Genomic DNA, 17,053 nt, shown 5'->3' with positions numbered 1-17,053 from the left:
CAATCTCTCTAGTCTTCAGGCTCACAATTCTCCAACCTCATGGATACCTACAGCCTTTTGGTCTGTTTCTCACTACCCTCTTGTCCTCACCACATTCTTCACTGAACTTAAATTCGTGGACCAGAATCATAAACATTCCCTGCATACACCATCGTCTTCCTTGTGCCTCTTACGTTGTTGTGTTCCTCAACTCTGGTTACATCTAACTCTTCATCAGTCTGCCCCTGTACCCTGTAGCTGAGTGTGGCTGGTGAGATACACACAATATTGTCCACTGGTCTCACTTTAAATTCGTGATCAAGACCCTCAAGGGGACCCATCATGCTGTCGGCCTTCGTCCTTCATTCCCTAGTCCATTCACTTTCCCACTCTCCTTGATGACTGTCTCACGCCTTCTCTGCTGTTTTCAGTTCCCAGGATCTCTTCCCCATCTTCACCCTCAGCATAATGAACTCAGTTTCTCTTTCACTGAGAAAACAGAAGCAACCAGAAAAGAACTCCCACAGCTCCTACCACCACACCTACCTTCCCAATTGCCCCGTGCTTCCACCTTATTCCTGTTGCCGTGGAGAAGCTGTCAGGCTCACCTGTCCACTCTCACACTAGATTCCCATCCCCTCTCACCTCTCCAGGACACCACTTTCATAATTCTCACCTTTCTCCTCCTCAGCTCTTCTTCTGTCTATATGGAATCATTTCCATCAACACACGAATATGATACAGTTTCTCCATTCTTGACCCAGCACGTGTCTTTTCTATTCCCTTTTCAGTAAAATTCCCTGAATCCAATTCCTCACTTCCCATTCTCACTTGCACCTAGTTTGAGCAGGATTTAGTCCTCACCACTTCAGAAAACTATTGTTATCCAGATCACTAGTGACCCCTGCTTGGTCAATCCAGTGATCCAATCTCAGTCCTCAGCTTTCTTGACCTGTCATCAGCAATTCTAAGAGTTGATCCCTCCCTCCTCCTTGATACACTTTCTTTTTTGGGCTTCTAGGCTATCACTGTCTCCTAGTTTTCCTGCTGCTCCTCTGGTGGCTGCTTCTCATTCTCTATTGCTGATTTCTCTTCATTTTCCTGACCTTTAAATATTAGAACATTTCAGTACTCAGTCCTTGAATGTCCTTTCTATTGCCACTCACTCCTTTGGGGATCTTATCCAGTCTGTGCGTTAAACACCATCAATCCTCTTGACTCTACCTTTAAAATATATCCAGAATCCAGCCAATTCTTACCACTTGCGCTGCTCCCTACCACCCCTCCCCAAGCCATCAATGTCACTCACTTGGAATTAAGTAACGGCCTTCTGACTGGCCTTTATGATTCCACCTTTTGGAAGGAGAGACCACTGTGGATGGGTGGTCAAGGAAAGCCTTTCAGAGCTTAGGCCTAGAGTGTGAGAAGGAGGCAGCCATGCGAAGATCTAGACAAAGAACATGCTAAATGGAGAAAAGAGCAGTGTGAAGACTCTGAGGTGGGAGAGAGCTTACAACATCATTATCCAGGGGGTAATCAATACTTGATAAAACGGTAAATAGGAAATTAAGAATAATTGTCATAGGAATAAAAAAATTAAGAGCTCTGACCCAGTAGATACATTTTATTTCAACAAAAATGTGAGCACTCAGTTCCCTAATGTATTATTAAAACCCTATGTCACATAGAGTTCTCAAACAGTGGATGAAAATAATTGCTTGACTACAAGAGTGTTTTAAAAAGCAAAGAATTTTATTTAAAATTCCATATTTCTGGCTCTTTTTGAAAATCGAGGAATAGGGTCTATATTCTATAACACAACAATTGGCTGAAGTTAGGGATGGCTGCTCCCTTTGGATGGGCATGCATTCCCCAGTCTCTACCATTCCCTATTAAGTGTGCCTGGTCAGCTTCACTCATTTGCATTCCCTGCCTGGCCCCTGTAGGCATCTGATTTTGCAACCCTTGGGCCAGGAGGTGAAAAGATTTCATCAGTTTGGATATTTGAAAGGATTCACAAGACGCCACTGAGTATAGTCACACATAACTTCCATCTAAAGGCATAGGACACAGTGGAACAGAGAAAGAGAGTATAGGCAAGCCCTGGAGATTCAAGAGACATCCAGGCACAGTCCTCAGGGTCCTTCTTATTCTCACATGGACCTATCTCCCGATGCAACCACCAAGTTCTGTGCAAGAAATCTTCACTTTGGGAGAGCTCAAGGCAGAAGTTCCCAGAGGGGTTTTTGTGTCCCTCTGTTTGTGTGGTTGAGCCAGGTTGGCTAACCAGTTACGCCATTGAAAACCATCAGTAAAGATACTGGCCCTAGGGTCACCAGGGGAGTTTCAGGCTTTAAACAGCACATCACAAATGCCATTGCCCTTATCTTGGCCGTGAGTCAGAGCCAGATATCCAGGTGTCCTAGAGATAAAAATAGATCTTTTCCAGTCCAGCTGTAAATCAACTCTATCCTAATATAGAAGATAATGCCCTTTGAAGACAAGGCAGCCGTTTCAGAGACATTGTACCAAAAAGGCATCTAAGTTCTGAAAGGCCATGAGTTTGACTTGTGTCAATAATCAGCCTCATCACCTTCTGATCCCTTGATGTGAAGCTCAATCCTGCTGCCCCCACCCAATCATCCCCTGCACCCTCAACCATCTGCTTCTTCTAAGACAGCCAAGCTCATCTCCCACCCTTTTTCCACTCACTAGCTTGCCAGAGTTCTTCTGTGGCCCTTCTCTGGCCCCTGCCCTGCTCCACCACTTCCCTTGTTTCCACCTCTTTATTTCTGCTAGATTGTGAGTGTTTTTGAAAGCAGAGGACTGGGACTTATTTAATCTCTATGCTCCTTTTCCATACTCACTGATATGTAGAGAATGGGGCTGAGCAAACTTGCTTGTAAAGATTTTAATTTTCTCTCTTGATCTTTTATCAACTACTCCTGTCCCAGCTTCTAGCTCTCAGTCATATTCTGCAATTAATTAGCCTTATTGTGATTCCTCTGTTCTGGTACTAGATCTCACTGGACATATGGTTCTACCCTCTAGAAATGACCGCAGTGGCAGCCACAACTTAGCCTTTAGTGGAATGCTTGAGGGATTGCTGAGTCATTGGGTAATGATCATACCTGAGATGCCCACAGTGCCCAGGAGAGCTATCAGAGATGTCATACCTCCACTGGCTTTAGCCAAGGTGACACCTCTTCTCACCTGCTGTGGGAGAGACCAAAAGGGAAACTGTGCTTTTCTAAGACATCTCTAGTGTGGTAATATGTAAGTAAGGCAATTTCAGTGTTCTCACAGCATCCTCAAGAAATATTTCTTAATCTTCTTGTTTTCAGCCTGAGAGAAGATTAAGGGGCGTGCCAGATACCCCTTTGCCCCAGGCTAGTCTAAGCCTTGGTCAGAAAGCTCACTAGTGTCCTGAATCCTTTCTGTTACAGTTGGTCCCACCATGGCTGTGGGTGTCTTCTACTCACCAAAGACATAGCCAGGGACCTGGGATCTGGTTTGCTCCCTGGCTCGCTGCTTGGCCCAGAATATCACCTCATGGCTTGAGATTGGTTATGCATCGCCTGGGATGAGGAAGTCTCTAGGCTGCCTTGCAGGGTCTTTAGATTCCCATGACTATGGTTGGAGAAAGAACCGTGTCCTGATTTAAGGCTCTACCCTTACACTATGTTACTGAAGCAAGGGGCTTCTGTCCCTCAGACTCCCCATCTGTCTGCAGACTCCCACCTCTGGACCTGTTGGCCACACACAGAACCTACAACTTCCAGGATGGATGATTCTGCTCTTCCGTGGGCTTGTGGCTTCTCCTGGGCTGAAGAGCCAGGCATGAATGAATGTGTTGCATCCTCAGACAGAGGGACAAATGCCTCATCCAACCTTGGTGTCCTTGAATAGTAGTGGTGTATCTTTTCTTATAGGCTACTCTATTATTTGATGAATCACCCAACTATAAACCTGGATTTCTTCCATCAGATTTGGAAAACCTTACTTAAGTATTTCAATAATCGTGGTCAGAGAGGAAAGCTCTTACCCTCAGTTTCCTCATCTGTTAAATGAAAGTGTTGATACTTCCCTCACACAGTTGGAATGACAAATTGAAATTATTATATATGTTACCTCGCATAGTACCTAGCACGTGGTAGGAGCTTAACGGGTGCTAGTCCCTTTGTCCCTTCCTTTCTCCTCTCCACAATTGTTTCCAAATATCTTATGCGACATTTAGGAAAGAGTTCCAACTTTTGATAGATTGGGAAAGTTAACGCACTTCCAAAGATTCATTCATTTGAGTTTATTGGACACATAATGTACTGGAAAAGTCCAACATGGTGATTGCCAGATTGGTTTCCACTAGACAAATTGTTAAAGCCAAATCTTTTCTGTGCTGAGTACCTGGACCCAAGAGAAAGTGTTTACTCAACCCACAAGTTTCCCTTGGCTGACTTGTCCAAGGCATCTGATCTCACAGGGGTGTGCAGATAGGTGCCCTGCTGTTCTTCCATGATTTAATACCAAAGTGAGTCTTCTCTAGGGGGCTCCCATATATGTTCAACCTTTATCACATTTACTACCTTGTAGATCTGTGAACCCCAGACCTGAGTCCAAGAGAATATTACCCTTCAAGAAGGTATACAGTTGAATAATAAAGAAATGGAATGAAAATAGTTCAGTTGAGAGGTGCTGATTTTTATCCCTGCAAAGCATATGCATACAGTCAAATAAATATTTGAGTGGTTTCGAGAAAAGGGAGTTCAGAATTGCCCCAGGATAATTAATGCATTTAATTTCTATGTATTCAAGCAAACAAACAAAAAAGGTAGAAATGGCTTCTTTGTTCTTGGTTAATTGCTAAATAAAAAAGATTACCATGCAGGGACCTCTTCTTTCACATCACCATACAAGCCAGTGCAGTCTGATTGTGTATCTCCTCAACCTGCTGCCTCTGGTGCTGAAAGGGTATATGCTGTCTGTGTGAAAAGCATCTCTAGAGATGGTGAGAGGTTCGTGATACATACCAGCTCTCTGGAAGGAAATTTGGCATTGTGTCTCAAGAACCACGAACTCATTGAGCTCCTTTGACCTCAGGATTCCATTTCTTGGACTCAATTCTGAGCAAATAACCAGCAATGCAGACAAGGACATACGCACAAGGATGTTCTTTGCTGAGTTATTTATCAAGTGGGAAAATAGGTTTTGAAACTTCCAATATAGGATGGTCTCAACCATGTAGCTGTATGTGTACAAAGACAAAGAATGAAATATATTAACAGCTGTCTTTGAGTGGTGGTGTAATGGATAGTTTTTGCTTTACCTTTTATGCATTTTTTGTATTTTCCAGATTTTTATACAGTGAATATAAATTATTTTAATATTATTTTATCTATTTCTTGAACAAATATTAATGGAGTACTTAGTATACGCCACCTCTGCACTAGGTGCTAGAGACATAGTGGGAACTCCACTCCAACAGAACTGATGCCGTCCCTTCTTCCAGGAAATTATGGTCAAAGGAGTTTGACAAATATTGAACCAATAAATATATAATAGCAAATAGATATATGTGATATAAAGGAAGGAACCCCATGTTGCAGAAAGACTAGTGGGGACCACAATTTTGTTTGGAATAGAGGTCAGCAAACTATGTCCAGTGGCCTGTTTTTTTTTTGTTTTGTTTTTGTTTTTTTCCTGGGAAAGATTTGCCCTGAGCTGGCATCTGTTGCCAATCTTCTTCTTCTTTCTCTTTTTTTTTGCCCTCCCCCAAGCCCCAGTACATAGTTGTATATTCTTGTTGTAGATCCTTCTATTTCTTCTATGTGAGCCACCGCCACAGCATGGCTACTGACAGATGAGGGGTGTGGTTCCATGCCCGGGAACTGAACCTGGGCCACTGAAGCGTAGTGTGGTGTACTTTGACTGCTAGGCCATCATGGCTGGTTCCTGTGGCCTGTTTTTATTTTTTTACAAGGGTTGTAAAGAAAAAGAGGAAAAAGATGTCATAGAGACTGTAGGACAACTACAAAGTAAATTATTTACATCTGAAATATTTCAGGTGTACATCATTATATTTATTCTGTAGCCCTTTACAGAAAAAGTTTGTTGAGTACTATTTTGGGAATCAGGGATGTCTCTATAAGGAGATGACATTTAATCTAGGAACTTAAGAAATGTAAGAGTTAGCAAAAAAAAAAAAAAAAGTTTTTTCTCTCCAAAGTCTTGTTAGAGGAAACTTGAAAAATATTTTAGTCAAAAAAAGCTTTTTATTGGCATCTGGCTGCTTCTTCAGGTAGGAGAGAGCGAGGTACATTTAAAGGGCATACTACTATAAATAAGTTTCGTCTGCTAGTCTCTATCCTCTTTCCTCAAATTCCTTTGTTATATAGTTGGTTTGATTTTAAAATACCACCAACTTATTTTCATTTCTCTAATCCTGTGGCTCTCTCAGGTCACAGTAATTCTAAGCTGTGCTGCTCATAACAATAGCAACTTTTATTAATTGTGCATTTACTTTTGTGCCAGGTGTCCTGCTGGACACTTTCAATCCACTGTCCTATATAATTCTAACAACTCTTCAAGATCAGTGCTATTATCTGAATTTTACAAAGAAGGAGCAATGATTGGAGAAGTCGGGTTGCCTGTGGTCACGCTGCTGGTCATCCGTGGAGCCAGAACTGAAACCCAGATGTCTCACTCTTTGGGCTCTTCCATTTATGGCACTATCAGTGCAGGTGCCTCCCTCTGCCAAGGAGGGGTATTGCATTTCCTTTGTGGTGTCATTGCCGATTAAAAGTCCTTCTCACCCCACCACATCACTTCCCTTCACCCCCATTCCCTCTACTCTGCAAGTAGCAATCATGGTTTTTAATTCCCTTAAAAAGCTCCGTGTATTAGGGGGGCATTTCCTTAATATGCCGCTGAGCTTGCTGAGTGGAATTGAAGGATAATAGACTTTCTAGCTTTCTAACCAGTTTCTTACCTGCTTCATGCTAAAGTAATTTTTGATAACTCTGCATTCTAATTTTCCAAATTTATTGTCTTAATTTCTTCTGCTAAAGACAGATTTTAAGTGAGTTTAATAGCACAGCCATTTCAGAGGCATCATTAATTTCATATTTCTCTTCTCTGTTGTTAGGCTCATCTTTCCTCCATTCTTCCTTTTCATAGCCTCCCCAGATGGTGCAGGGAAGGAAAAGCTTCTTCCCTCTTCCCTGCTAGGTTCAGTGGCTGGGAGCCCTGTGAATTAAACTGATGAAAAGCAGATTAGCAGAGAAAAGCAGAGTTTATTCACATGTGCAGTGCACATACATATGGGTAACTCAAAGAGGTGGTTAGAACTTGGGCTTAGACAGCATCTTCACAAATAACAATACATTTGTAGAGAAGTGGCAAGACAAAGGAAAAGGGTTTTAGGCTTCCAAGGATGGCAAACTGTGGGAAGGTAAATATATGGGGCAAAGTATTTGAAGGTAGTGTTGCTTTAGTAAGGTCTGTTCTGTAGAGTCCTGGTGGTGCTCTCTGGGCTGATAAGAGTCTCTGCTGACTGAGGTTAAGTTTCCTATCAGGCATATGCAGGGGAGGGCAGAGAGCTTTTTTCTGGAGTCTGCTCTTTCTCAACTGTCTTCAGCTCAAAATAATTCCTCTACCAAAGTGGCATATTGGGGGTGGGGTGGGGGTGGGGGTGGCATATTCTGATCCCCTACAACAGCATTTTGAAAAGCTCCTTGTTCTTTCTAGTTCCTTCTTTGCCTCGGACAGTGAGGTTTGGTAGCAAAAGCACCAGGCTCAGAGCCAGGCGTCCAGAAGTGCAGTGCCAGCAGATCCTGGGCCAGCAGAGAGGTTCCTGGAGAGTCTGACCTTCCCTGGGGCTCAGCCTCCTCGTCTAGTAAAGCGAAGGAGTTGGATTCAGATCTAAGCTCTAAGATTCGTCAATTTGCTTATGTGTCTGGATTGGTCAGGGTGTAGTCAGGAGACAGAAATCATACCAGTTATTGGAACAGAGAGAATTTAATATAAAAATTATTAGCTGGGTAAGTGAAATGTTTTTAAAAAGCATACTGAGGTAGTGAATGCAGGGAGCACCTGCCACCCCTCCGTCTGGGGGAATAAAGGGAAGAGATTCTAGAAGGTCAGAGAAGGGGCCCCATGGAGCTACAACTCAGATCTCTGGAGAGGGGGCCCTGGCTGGCTGATGCTGGGGTAGGATAGGAGGGAAGGGCAGGATGTGGCTGGTTCTGCTACTTGGATCCAGCTGCTTCCGTGGACAGGCACTGCTACTGCAGGGAAGAAGTACTGCTGGGGTGAGATCTACAGGAACAGAAAGCACAGGTCCCTTCTTCTTTCTCTAGCCTGTAGTCTCTCTCTAGTGCCCTGTACTGGCAGGGCCTAACAGGGAGTGGCTGGCAAAGCACACGTGTGGTTTGTGGACAAAGTAGAGACTAGAAGGGTGGCTTCAGAACTGAGAGACAGTAGCTTAATAACTGGCAACGTTTGTTGCTGAGATTGCAAACTGGTGGCCTAGAAGCCACTTATGGCCACATATGGTCCGTAGACATGTCTTGTGTGGCTCTCACAATACTTTAATCAAACATTTGTGTCTGGGTTTATTTTGTTAATCTGAGTGTCTTCTTCTTGGGGAATCCACAGACCTTCATCTTTCATGATTTATATTTTTAAAAAACAAATAAATGGCATGGCATCTTGGAGATTAGCTAGCTCAGTAATCAGTTTACAAATGTGGTGGTAAGGCCCGTAGAGGGTGAGAGGCTTTTCTTCCAAATCACACAACCAGTGAATGGGATCTTTGGGTTCCTAGGCCAGGATTCTCGCCACTACCCTCACCGTGTTTCCAGGCAGATGGGTGTGCTCCAGCCTCTCACCACTCAAAGTGTGGTCCGTGGACCAGCAGCACGAGTCTTGTTAGAAATGCAGAATCTCAGGCCCCACCCCAGACTTAGCGAATTGGAGACTCAGAATCTGATTTTAACAAGATTCCTCTGTGATTTGTGTGCACAGTGAAATTTGACAAGTGTTGAAGATGGCTTTATTCAAGTAAAAAAAAAAAATAAACTTTTATTGGGTGGTAGCATTTTTCTCTGGGATGGGGCCAGGGTATAGAGAGTACAGATTGGTTCTCAGCAAATCTCCTGAGCGTTCCTCTATTTCCCCTCTTCCCAATTATAGGCCCACACATATGCACACAAACACCCACACGTGCACATATAAACACACGTGCATGCGCTCATACATATGCATACATGCTCTCTCTCTCTTTCACACCTGCACACACACCCTATGAGCCATTTATGATCTGGCCTCTGTCCTGCCCTCCAGCCCCAATCCCTCACCAGGTTCCCCACTATGCTCTATTCACACTGAACTACTTGCGAGTAGTTGCCCAAACACATCAGGCGTCCTTTTCGGCTCCCTGTCTTTGCCCATGCTCTCTGCTACTCCCCCACTGAAATGGAGACCTGACTAACTTCTGTTTGTTCTTCAACAATAGCTCAACGTCTTTCTCTTGGAAGCCTTCCCATGTCAAGTGAGATGTGTCCAAGCTGTGCTCCTTCTCTGTGTTTTTACAATACCTGACATTGATCTTTATCGGAGCCCTTTTTCTCACTGAGAGATAATCATAGATTTTGTAGTTTATCTCCTTGAATGGAAGGAACCATGCTCCACTTAGCAAGCAGTCCTGGGGATGAGCAAATGAAGAAAGAATGAACTAATAGACAGCTAAGAAGTCTGACTAATGCTTGTCTATAAAGAGTGGTAAAGTGTAGTTGTTAAAGCATCAACTCTGAGGTCAGAATTACTGATTCAAAATCTTGGTAATTCCACTGGTTGTATGACCTTGGGGAACTACTTTACCTCTCTGTGAATCAGTTTCCCTGTATAAAATAGGGATAATAATAGTATCTACCTCAGTGGGTTGTTGCAAGCATTAAATGGGATCAACAATGCCTGTGAAATGCTTGGCATGGAGCTTGTCTAGTGGTAAATGCTCACTTTCTGCTTGCTATTTTGCTACTATTAGATGATATATTAGGCTCCTTAAGGTTGTTAGGCACTTACTGTCCAGTTGTCTATTACTGTATAAGTCAGTGGCTTAAATCGACCATAGCAGTTACTTTGCTCATGGATCTACAATTTGGGCAGGACTCTCTCCCTCCTTTGCTCTTTCCCTCTCTTCTTTCCTTTCAACATCTGTTTCTTTCTTCAAATGTCTATTGACCAGGTATCATGAGAGAACTACATGGCATTTGTTAGCTGAATGGGATGTTGGAAATTCTTGGCAAGGAGTTGTACTAAGCTGAGGCCAACAAAGGTTGGAAGCTGAACAGACCTGACTTGGAAAAAAGTTGCCTCTTTGCTCTGCTCTAGAAGTCTAAATTACCAAGTTCAAGGAATTGTGTAAAACCCCACTGTGAGTTGGGCTGGTGATGATATCTCTGGGGTCTATCTTGAGGTGGGAGAGGAAGGGCAGGTTATTTCAGATGTGAGTATCTCAGATGTTGTCTAAGTCAGAGGAAGTAGAACCCAGTTCTTTCCCGGGGAGGACCTGGTTGGGCATAGACAAAGTTTGGGACTTTTCCAATTGGTTGCTGCATCAGATGCTGTTAGGAAACTAGCATGGGGACCAGGATCTCAGGACCAGCCACAAAACCAGTCATGCAGCCTAGTACCAGTAGGTGAGAGTAATAGGGAGGCTACAGCCTGAGGCTCACTCAGATTTTCTTGGTGGAAATGGGTCATGGTTCCTTCTTGGTGGAGATGGGCCATGGCAGCAGAAGATGGTTTTGAGATACACTCATCAGTGAGTAAGGTGGTCCTGCTAGACATAACACTCAGTGGCTCAGACCTGGGCAAGACTAAGTCCACAGGGAACCAGATGTTGGAAACCCTTGGCTGGTCAGGGCTGGATCAGGCAGATAAACTCCTAGTCTAGTAGGGAACACCGACCCACACGTTATTAAAACACAGCATGACACATGCATGAGTTGGGTTTGCGAGTCTTGACTCATTTGCTCAAATGCAAGTGTCAGTGACTTAGTATAGTGGGAAATTGCTCACTGCATTTTCTGAGCTGTGGACTGGGAAGCTGTTGAAAGAGGGAGAAGGGGAAATCCTTGCTCTGTCGCTTCTCTGTGTGTCTTCCAAGTATGGAGAGAAACCTCGTGTCCAGGGTTCAGCACAGGTTCAGCAATGTCCCCTAGATAGCCCCATGTTTGGCTCCCTTCAGGTCTTTGCCCAAATGTCCCATCTTGGTGAGGGATTCCTGAACCACCTTATTTATCTTTTTTTTGTGTGTGTGTGAGGAAGACCAGCCCTGAGCTAACATCCGATGCCAATCCTCCTCTTTTTTGCTGAGGAAGACTGGCCCCAGGCTAACATCCATGCCCATCTTCCTCCACTTTATATGGGACGCCGCCACGGCGTGGCTTGACAAGCGGTGCGTCGGTGCGTGCCCGGGATCTGAAACGGCAAACCCTGGGCCGCTGCAGCGCTCGCACTTAAACCGCTTGCGCCACCGGGCAGGCCCCTGAACCACCTTATTTAAAATTGCCGCCTACCTCCCACCCTGGTTCTCTCTATTCCCCTCCTCTGCATTGCTTTTCTCTATAACTCTTATCGGTAACCCACTTACTATATGTTTTACTCACTTATTTGTTTATCATCTCTTTTCCCCATCTAATATGTACACTCCTCAAAAGCAGGGAGTTTCATGTGTTTGTACCCTGCTGTGTCCCCAGTAATGAAAATAATGCTTACCTAATAACAGGCATTTCATAAATACTTGTAGACTCATGGGCTTATTTCATGAAGTGACATCATATAGGGAAAAGAAAAGGAACATAACATATTTCAGGACTTTGAGCAATATAGAGGTTAAAAGTTACAATGCAGGTGAGTGAGGAAAATCCTATTTAGTGAAAACCATTGATAACACCAAAGCTGTTTCTTTCCATAGAGTAAAATAATAAAAGAAGGGAATCTGTCACAAAAGAAGATAAAGCAGAGCATAGTTAAATTTCTCCTTTTGGGGACCTACCTTCAATTGGATCAACCAGCTAATTGAAGCTCTCTGCTTTAGGTCGGCCCTTCCCAGCACAACTCTGCATAAATAAAGCATTCATAGGTCCAGGATAAGCTTACTTTCTGTGAAAAATGATTTGTGTTCATTGTTTGAGTTATAGTCAAGGCTGGGCAAAAGGATACTTACATAATTTGTATTCAGTATTTTCTCTGCATGAAAGACGTTCTGCAAATTTTCCTTCATGAGTTTAGTAAAGATCTATTCAAATAATGTATGTACTTCATACAGTCATCGATAATTAGTAAGCATTCAATATTTAATAGGAAAGAATTATCCGTGTGCCGGAGATTTGCCACCTTTGTGAGGAGGCTGGTTTTCCTTGGAATACCATAAGCATGTGTACCACAATATATTTATTTGCTATCTTAAATTAACTGATTTTATTATAAGGCAAGCAGTAGTTACATGTGTTTAAGAAAGGACAGCTCATTGCTACTCTCTTCCACATTCCACAAAGAAATCTGAACGTTGGCTGTAGCTTGAAAAGATCCTTCTTGGGTGTTTAATAAAATAGCTGATCTTGTGGGCAATTGTTGTTTTTCACTTGCACCATTTTCTTCCTTCCCAGTGTTCCCAATATCCACTTTGCCACACTTTTCCCTGAAATTTTTCTCTTTAAACACAACCCTGCAGGTAAGGACTTTTGTAGCACAAACACTTTTTTCATTTTGCTTAACAATGAAATGACAGCATTTCCCTCATCTGTGGATTATGCATCTAAGAGTAGTCTTTAAGAAAAGTACATCAATCTCACTTATGGTTGATCTATTTTAGTATGTGTACGTATATGTAAACCTGGTGAGTCTATTTTTTTTTTTGAATAGCATTTCTAAGATGTCACACATTTGGATAGCACTTCTAATTTGCCACCGACATCTGTTACATTCCACTTTTTATGTCTGTGACACGGAATTTCCAGGATGCATAAAAATAGGTGTCAAATTTTCTAAAACTTCGCATGGCCTCTAATGTCTTGTCTACTCTCTCCACCCTCTTCCCTTTCTCTCCCCTCCTCAAAGGGCTGATAGTCTACCTAGGAATGATGGCCGGAGCCTTCGTCCTGGGGGGCCTGGCCGATAAGCTGGGGAGGAAGAGAGTCCTCAGCTTGTCTCTGGCCATCAACGCCTCCTTTGCCTCTCTCTCCTCCTTCGTGCAGGGATATGGAGCCTTCCTCTTCTGCCGACTCATCTCAGGCATAGGGTACGTTACTCTTACTCCAGAAAACCTAGGACTGGGTATTTTGTTTGACTTCCAAGATACTGTATTAAAGTTGAAGCTTAGAAAGGGGTTAGGTTATAATGTCATTGTATAAGGTTAAAGTAATCCACCACCATGTTGGCTGGTCTTTCAAATTCACTGAGTTATTTTACCACAGAGCCTAAGACTGGGGTATAAGGCAACCTGGTTTCTGCTATGACCATTTTTACTGTATGACTTGACTCTTTCTTTTTGGCAATTTTCTCTCTGCAGTAGTGGGGGTGCTCTGCCCATTGTTTTTGCCTATTTTTCTGAATTCTTGTCTCGGGAGAAGCGAGGAGAGCATCTCAGTTGGTTGGGCATCTTCTGGATGACTGGGGGCATCTATGCGTCTGCCATGGCCTGGAGCATCATTCCACACTACGGTGAGTGCACTGGCTTAAAGTAGCCCAGAGGCCCCTGTTTCTATGGCACCTGCATCCAAACAACATTTCCTGTCCTCAGTCTTATTCCCCATACTCACACATAGTTCCTGTGTATGACCTTAATCTTTCTAAAGAACTGCCAACACTGGAGACATGTTGCTAATTTCAATACACATGTCTTTCTGGAAATAACACAGTCTGTCCTCTCTCCCTCCCTCCCTCTCTTCTTTCCTTTCTTTTATTTGAAAGCATTTCAACCTTCATCTCCTCCAGCCCTCCTCCCCCTGGCAAGTTAGGCTCTGGTAACACCATTTTATAGATGATGTAACAGAAGCCAAGTGAAGTTGGTGACTTGGCCAAGGTCACGCCCCTGGCATGACCTTGAATCCTGATCCCCCCACTCCTCTGCCCCCATGGGGCACTCTTGTACACTTTCCACTCTAGTGCCTGCCCTCACTCTTGTTTGGCTGCAGAAATGAAGCAGTCTTTATAGACAAGGTCTTGATTTCAGCCGGGACAATTTTATTATCCTGGATAATTGCAAAAACTAGATTCTCTGGACAGAGACCTGGCAACATTAACTTTCACAATTGGTTTTGTCAAGAATAAAGTAGGGAGAAGGCAGCAGTTTTGAATTCAATTATGCCTTTTGAGTATCCTGGGCAATACCATCCACATCCATCAAATCATTTTCTGTGAACCACCGATTATGGGTATAGGCTTTGCCATCATTTAGAATTCTGCAAACAGATAGAGGGTCGCAGACAACTGCCCCTGAAGCTAACCCACACTTCTCTACCCATTCGTCCTTGGCGTCCTTGTTTTAAATCTGACCCTCTCTGTGTGTTCTGAGCAAATGGAGGCTCCATGGGTATCTTTTTAAGAAGAAGCTTTGGTGTAGACAATGTCTACCGTATTAGTTAAGGTGATGCTGGGTGCATTATCCTGATAATCTGATAAGCCCTGAAATCTCAGTGATTTAACACAATAGAGGTTTCTCCCTCCTGTAAAGTCTGGCTGATATTTCTGATCTGCAGGTGGCTCTGCTCCATCAGTAATGTCAGGGCTCAGACTCCTTCCAGCGTGTGATTCTGCCATCTTCAACACATGGCTTGGAGGTCTCTCTTGCAGGTCTTTTCCCCTGGTTTGGGGAAACAGCACAGGCATTTGTACGTAGGTAGTTATAAAGGGCAGGCTAGGAAGTGGAGCACACCCTCTCTGCTCACATCCCATTGGCCCCAAATCTGTAATATGATTACATCCTCCTGCAAAGGATGCTTGGAAGCATAATCTAGTTATGTGCCCAGAAAGTAGAGGAAATGTGTTTGGGAACATCATGTAATCTTTGCCATATCTAGTATTGGAGAACCCATTGGATTTTATAGTGGAAACAGAGAAGAAATATGAACAGGAATAATGAAATAAAGAGTTGAAGAGTTTTTCAGAGAATTCTGTCACCAAAAGCAGATCTCCATAATTATAGATACAAAATTGTATTACTCCTAATATCAGGCTTTGCCCTCTACCCTTCACCCAAACGCATACTTTAATTTTCCATGTACTATGCTGTTGGTTATACCAGGAATTGCCTTTTTTCCCTCACATTCTTGCTATATCATTTCCCCTGTTAACTGATCCAAATGTGTGAACACTAAGAAACTATATCCAAATATAAATTAAGTGAGTAAAAATCTTTTTTGGGAAGGGAGGCAAATAAAATCTGACTAGATGCTGAGTCAGAATGGTGGTGCTGTGTGATTTGGGGCAATTCACTCCATCTTGTCCAGCCTTGGTTCCCTCACCTATAAAATGGAGGTGGGAAGGAAGCAAAGAGAATTGACTGTAGTGAAGCATGCCAGCCCTAACATTCAGCAATTCTTGTGATGCAAAGAAGAATGTTGAGAAAATTTTTGAGATGATTCTAGTACTCAGGCTAGCTTCCCTTCCAGCAGTATTATTAATTCTAGGCCTTCTATTTGTAGACTGCTTATTCCACGACCTCACACCTGACCAATGAGCAAAGGTCTTTGGCTTCCCTCTGATTGGATCAGCTTAGGTCATGTGCCCACCTCAGCCAATCACTATACCCTAGAGGATGCCAGATCCTGAATGGTTTCCATATACTTCCTTCCTCATCCCTGGCACTGGGGGTGGTGTCAGTCCCACCCAAACCACATGTGTGTAACACAGTGGAGAAGGAAGAACAGGAGAGATGTGGTGAGGGGAGCAACCCACAATAGTCACTACAAACTGCATAATTATTTCACCTCACCCTACACCCACAGACACACGCCAGTGTCTGAGTGTCTGGTTTCTAAGAAAGCAATAAAAGAATTCAGGTTGGGAGCATGTTGACCAAGAGGAATGGGATGCCCATGGCAGAGGGGCCACATGGCTGCTGGCTGACCACTGCCGGCTGACAGAAGGGCTTGTGGTTAAAATTTTACCCAAATGGACAGGATGTCTTCGTATTTGTATGCCTGGATCAAATCTGTGACTTTTACATTCCATTTTAAAATACAAGCCTCTTGGATAGTTGGGCTTCATGGAAACAGGTGTTAGCTTGGGGGAAACCCATCCTAGAAATATGGTGGACCAGAATCACAGTATAACAGGAGTGATTATTTATTTTAAGCCTCATTTTACCAGAACCAGATGTTTGGTCCACAGTGAACCAGACATTTGACAGTATTTCTCAACACGCCTAAGATGTAATCCTCTAACACCCCCTCTGCTCAGCAGGGACAAATGCAAGGGTAACTACAGAAAGGAGACTGATGTTGTGCAAGGCTTGCACAACCCATTTAATTGCTTTTGCAGGAATGAAGTGATGGGAGGTCTTGGCATCAGTAATATGGGAGACTGAGTCATTGAGAAAGAAAATTACAAAACTCAGAATGTTTTCCTGGGAACTCATGGGCACGGCCCGGAAAAAATGGATATATTATGGAAGATTAATTCCCATTGTAGTCAGCCTCACCAGCTGTTTGTGAAATCCTGATGGAGAAAAGCAGGGCGAGCTAAAAGATCACTGAACAGAACAATCCCTATCTCCAAATTAATAGTTGCTCCATATATTTGAAAGCACTTCGCTGTTTAATTTTATTTAATTTAAGGCCCCAAAGATGTGCCTAATGAATACGATAAGCGCAGATTACTAAAATCACCATAAAAACCATAGAGGCATGAGAGAATAATGGATTTTGGATAATTTATACCTATTATCATAAATAAAAAGTCTTTCTGAGGCAGAATACATTATAAACATACCTATTCTGCCCCTCTTCCCTCATTATCCACCTGAGTTTGACTGCTATGTGGCTTTGATCAACTTTACTTCTAATTATGC

General features: G+C 43.2%; 1 protein-coding gene across 1 annotated transcript in view; it reads left to right on the top strand.

Annotated features, from left to right (window-relative positions):
- The window catches only part of SV2B (synaptic vesicle glycoprotein 2B), a 187,113-nt gene that overhangs the window by 131,598 nt on the left and 38,462 nt on the right, over positions 1-17,053 (top strand). Inside the window, exons 3-4 of the mRNA XM_058542390.1 lie at positions 13,102-13,282; positions 13,553-13,704. Coding sequence (XP_058398373.1) covers positions 13,102-13,282; positions 13,553-13,704 — 333 coding nt within the window. The remainder of the gene's footprint in view (positions 1-13,101; positions 13,283-13,552; positions 13,705-17,053) is intronic.

Source organism: Diceros bicornis, chromosome 5, assembly GCF_020826845.1.
Source record: "Diceros bicornis minor isolate mBicDic1 chromosome 5, mDicBic1.mat.cur, whole genome shotgun sequence".
In the NCBI taxonomy this organism is placed as follows: domain Eukaryota; kingdom Metazoa; phylum Chordata; class Mammalia; order Perissodactyla; family Rhinocerotidae; genus Diceros; species Diceros bicornis.
Note: the sequence above shows the minus strand (reverse complement) of the source record. Positions and strands in the feature narration are given on the sequence as shown.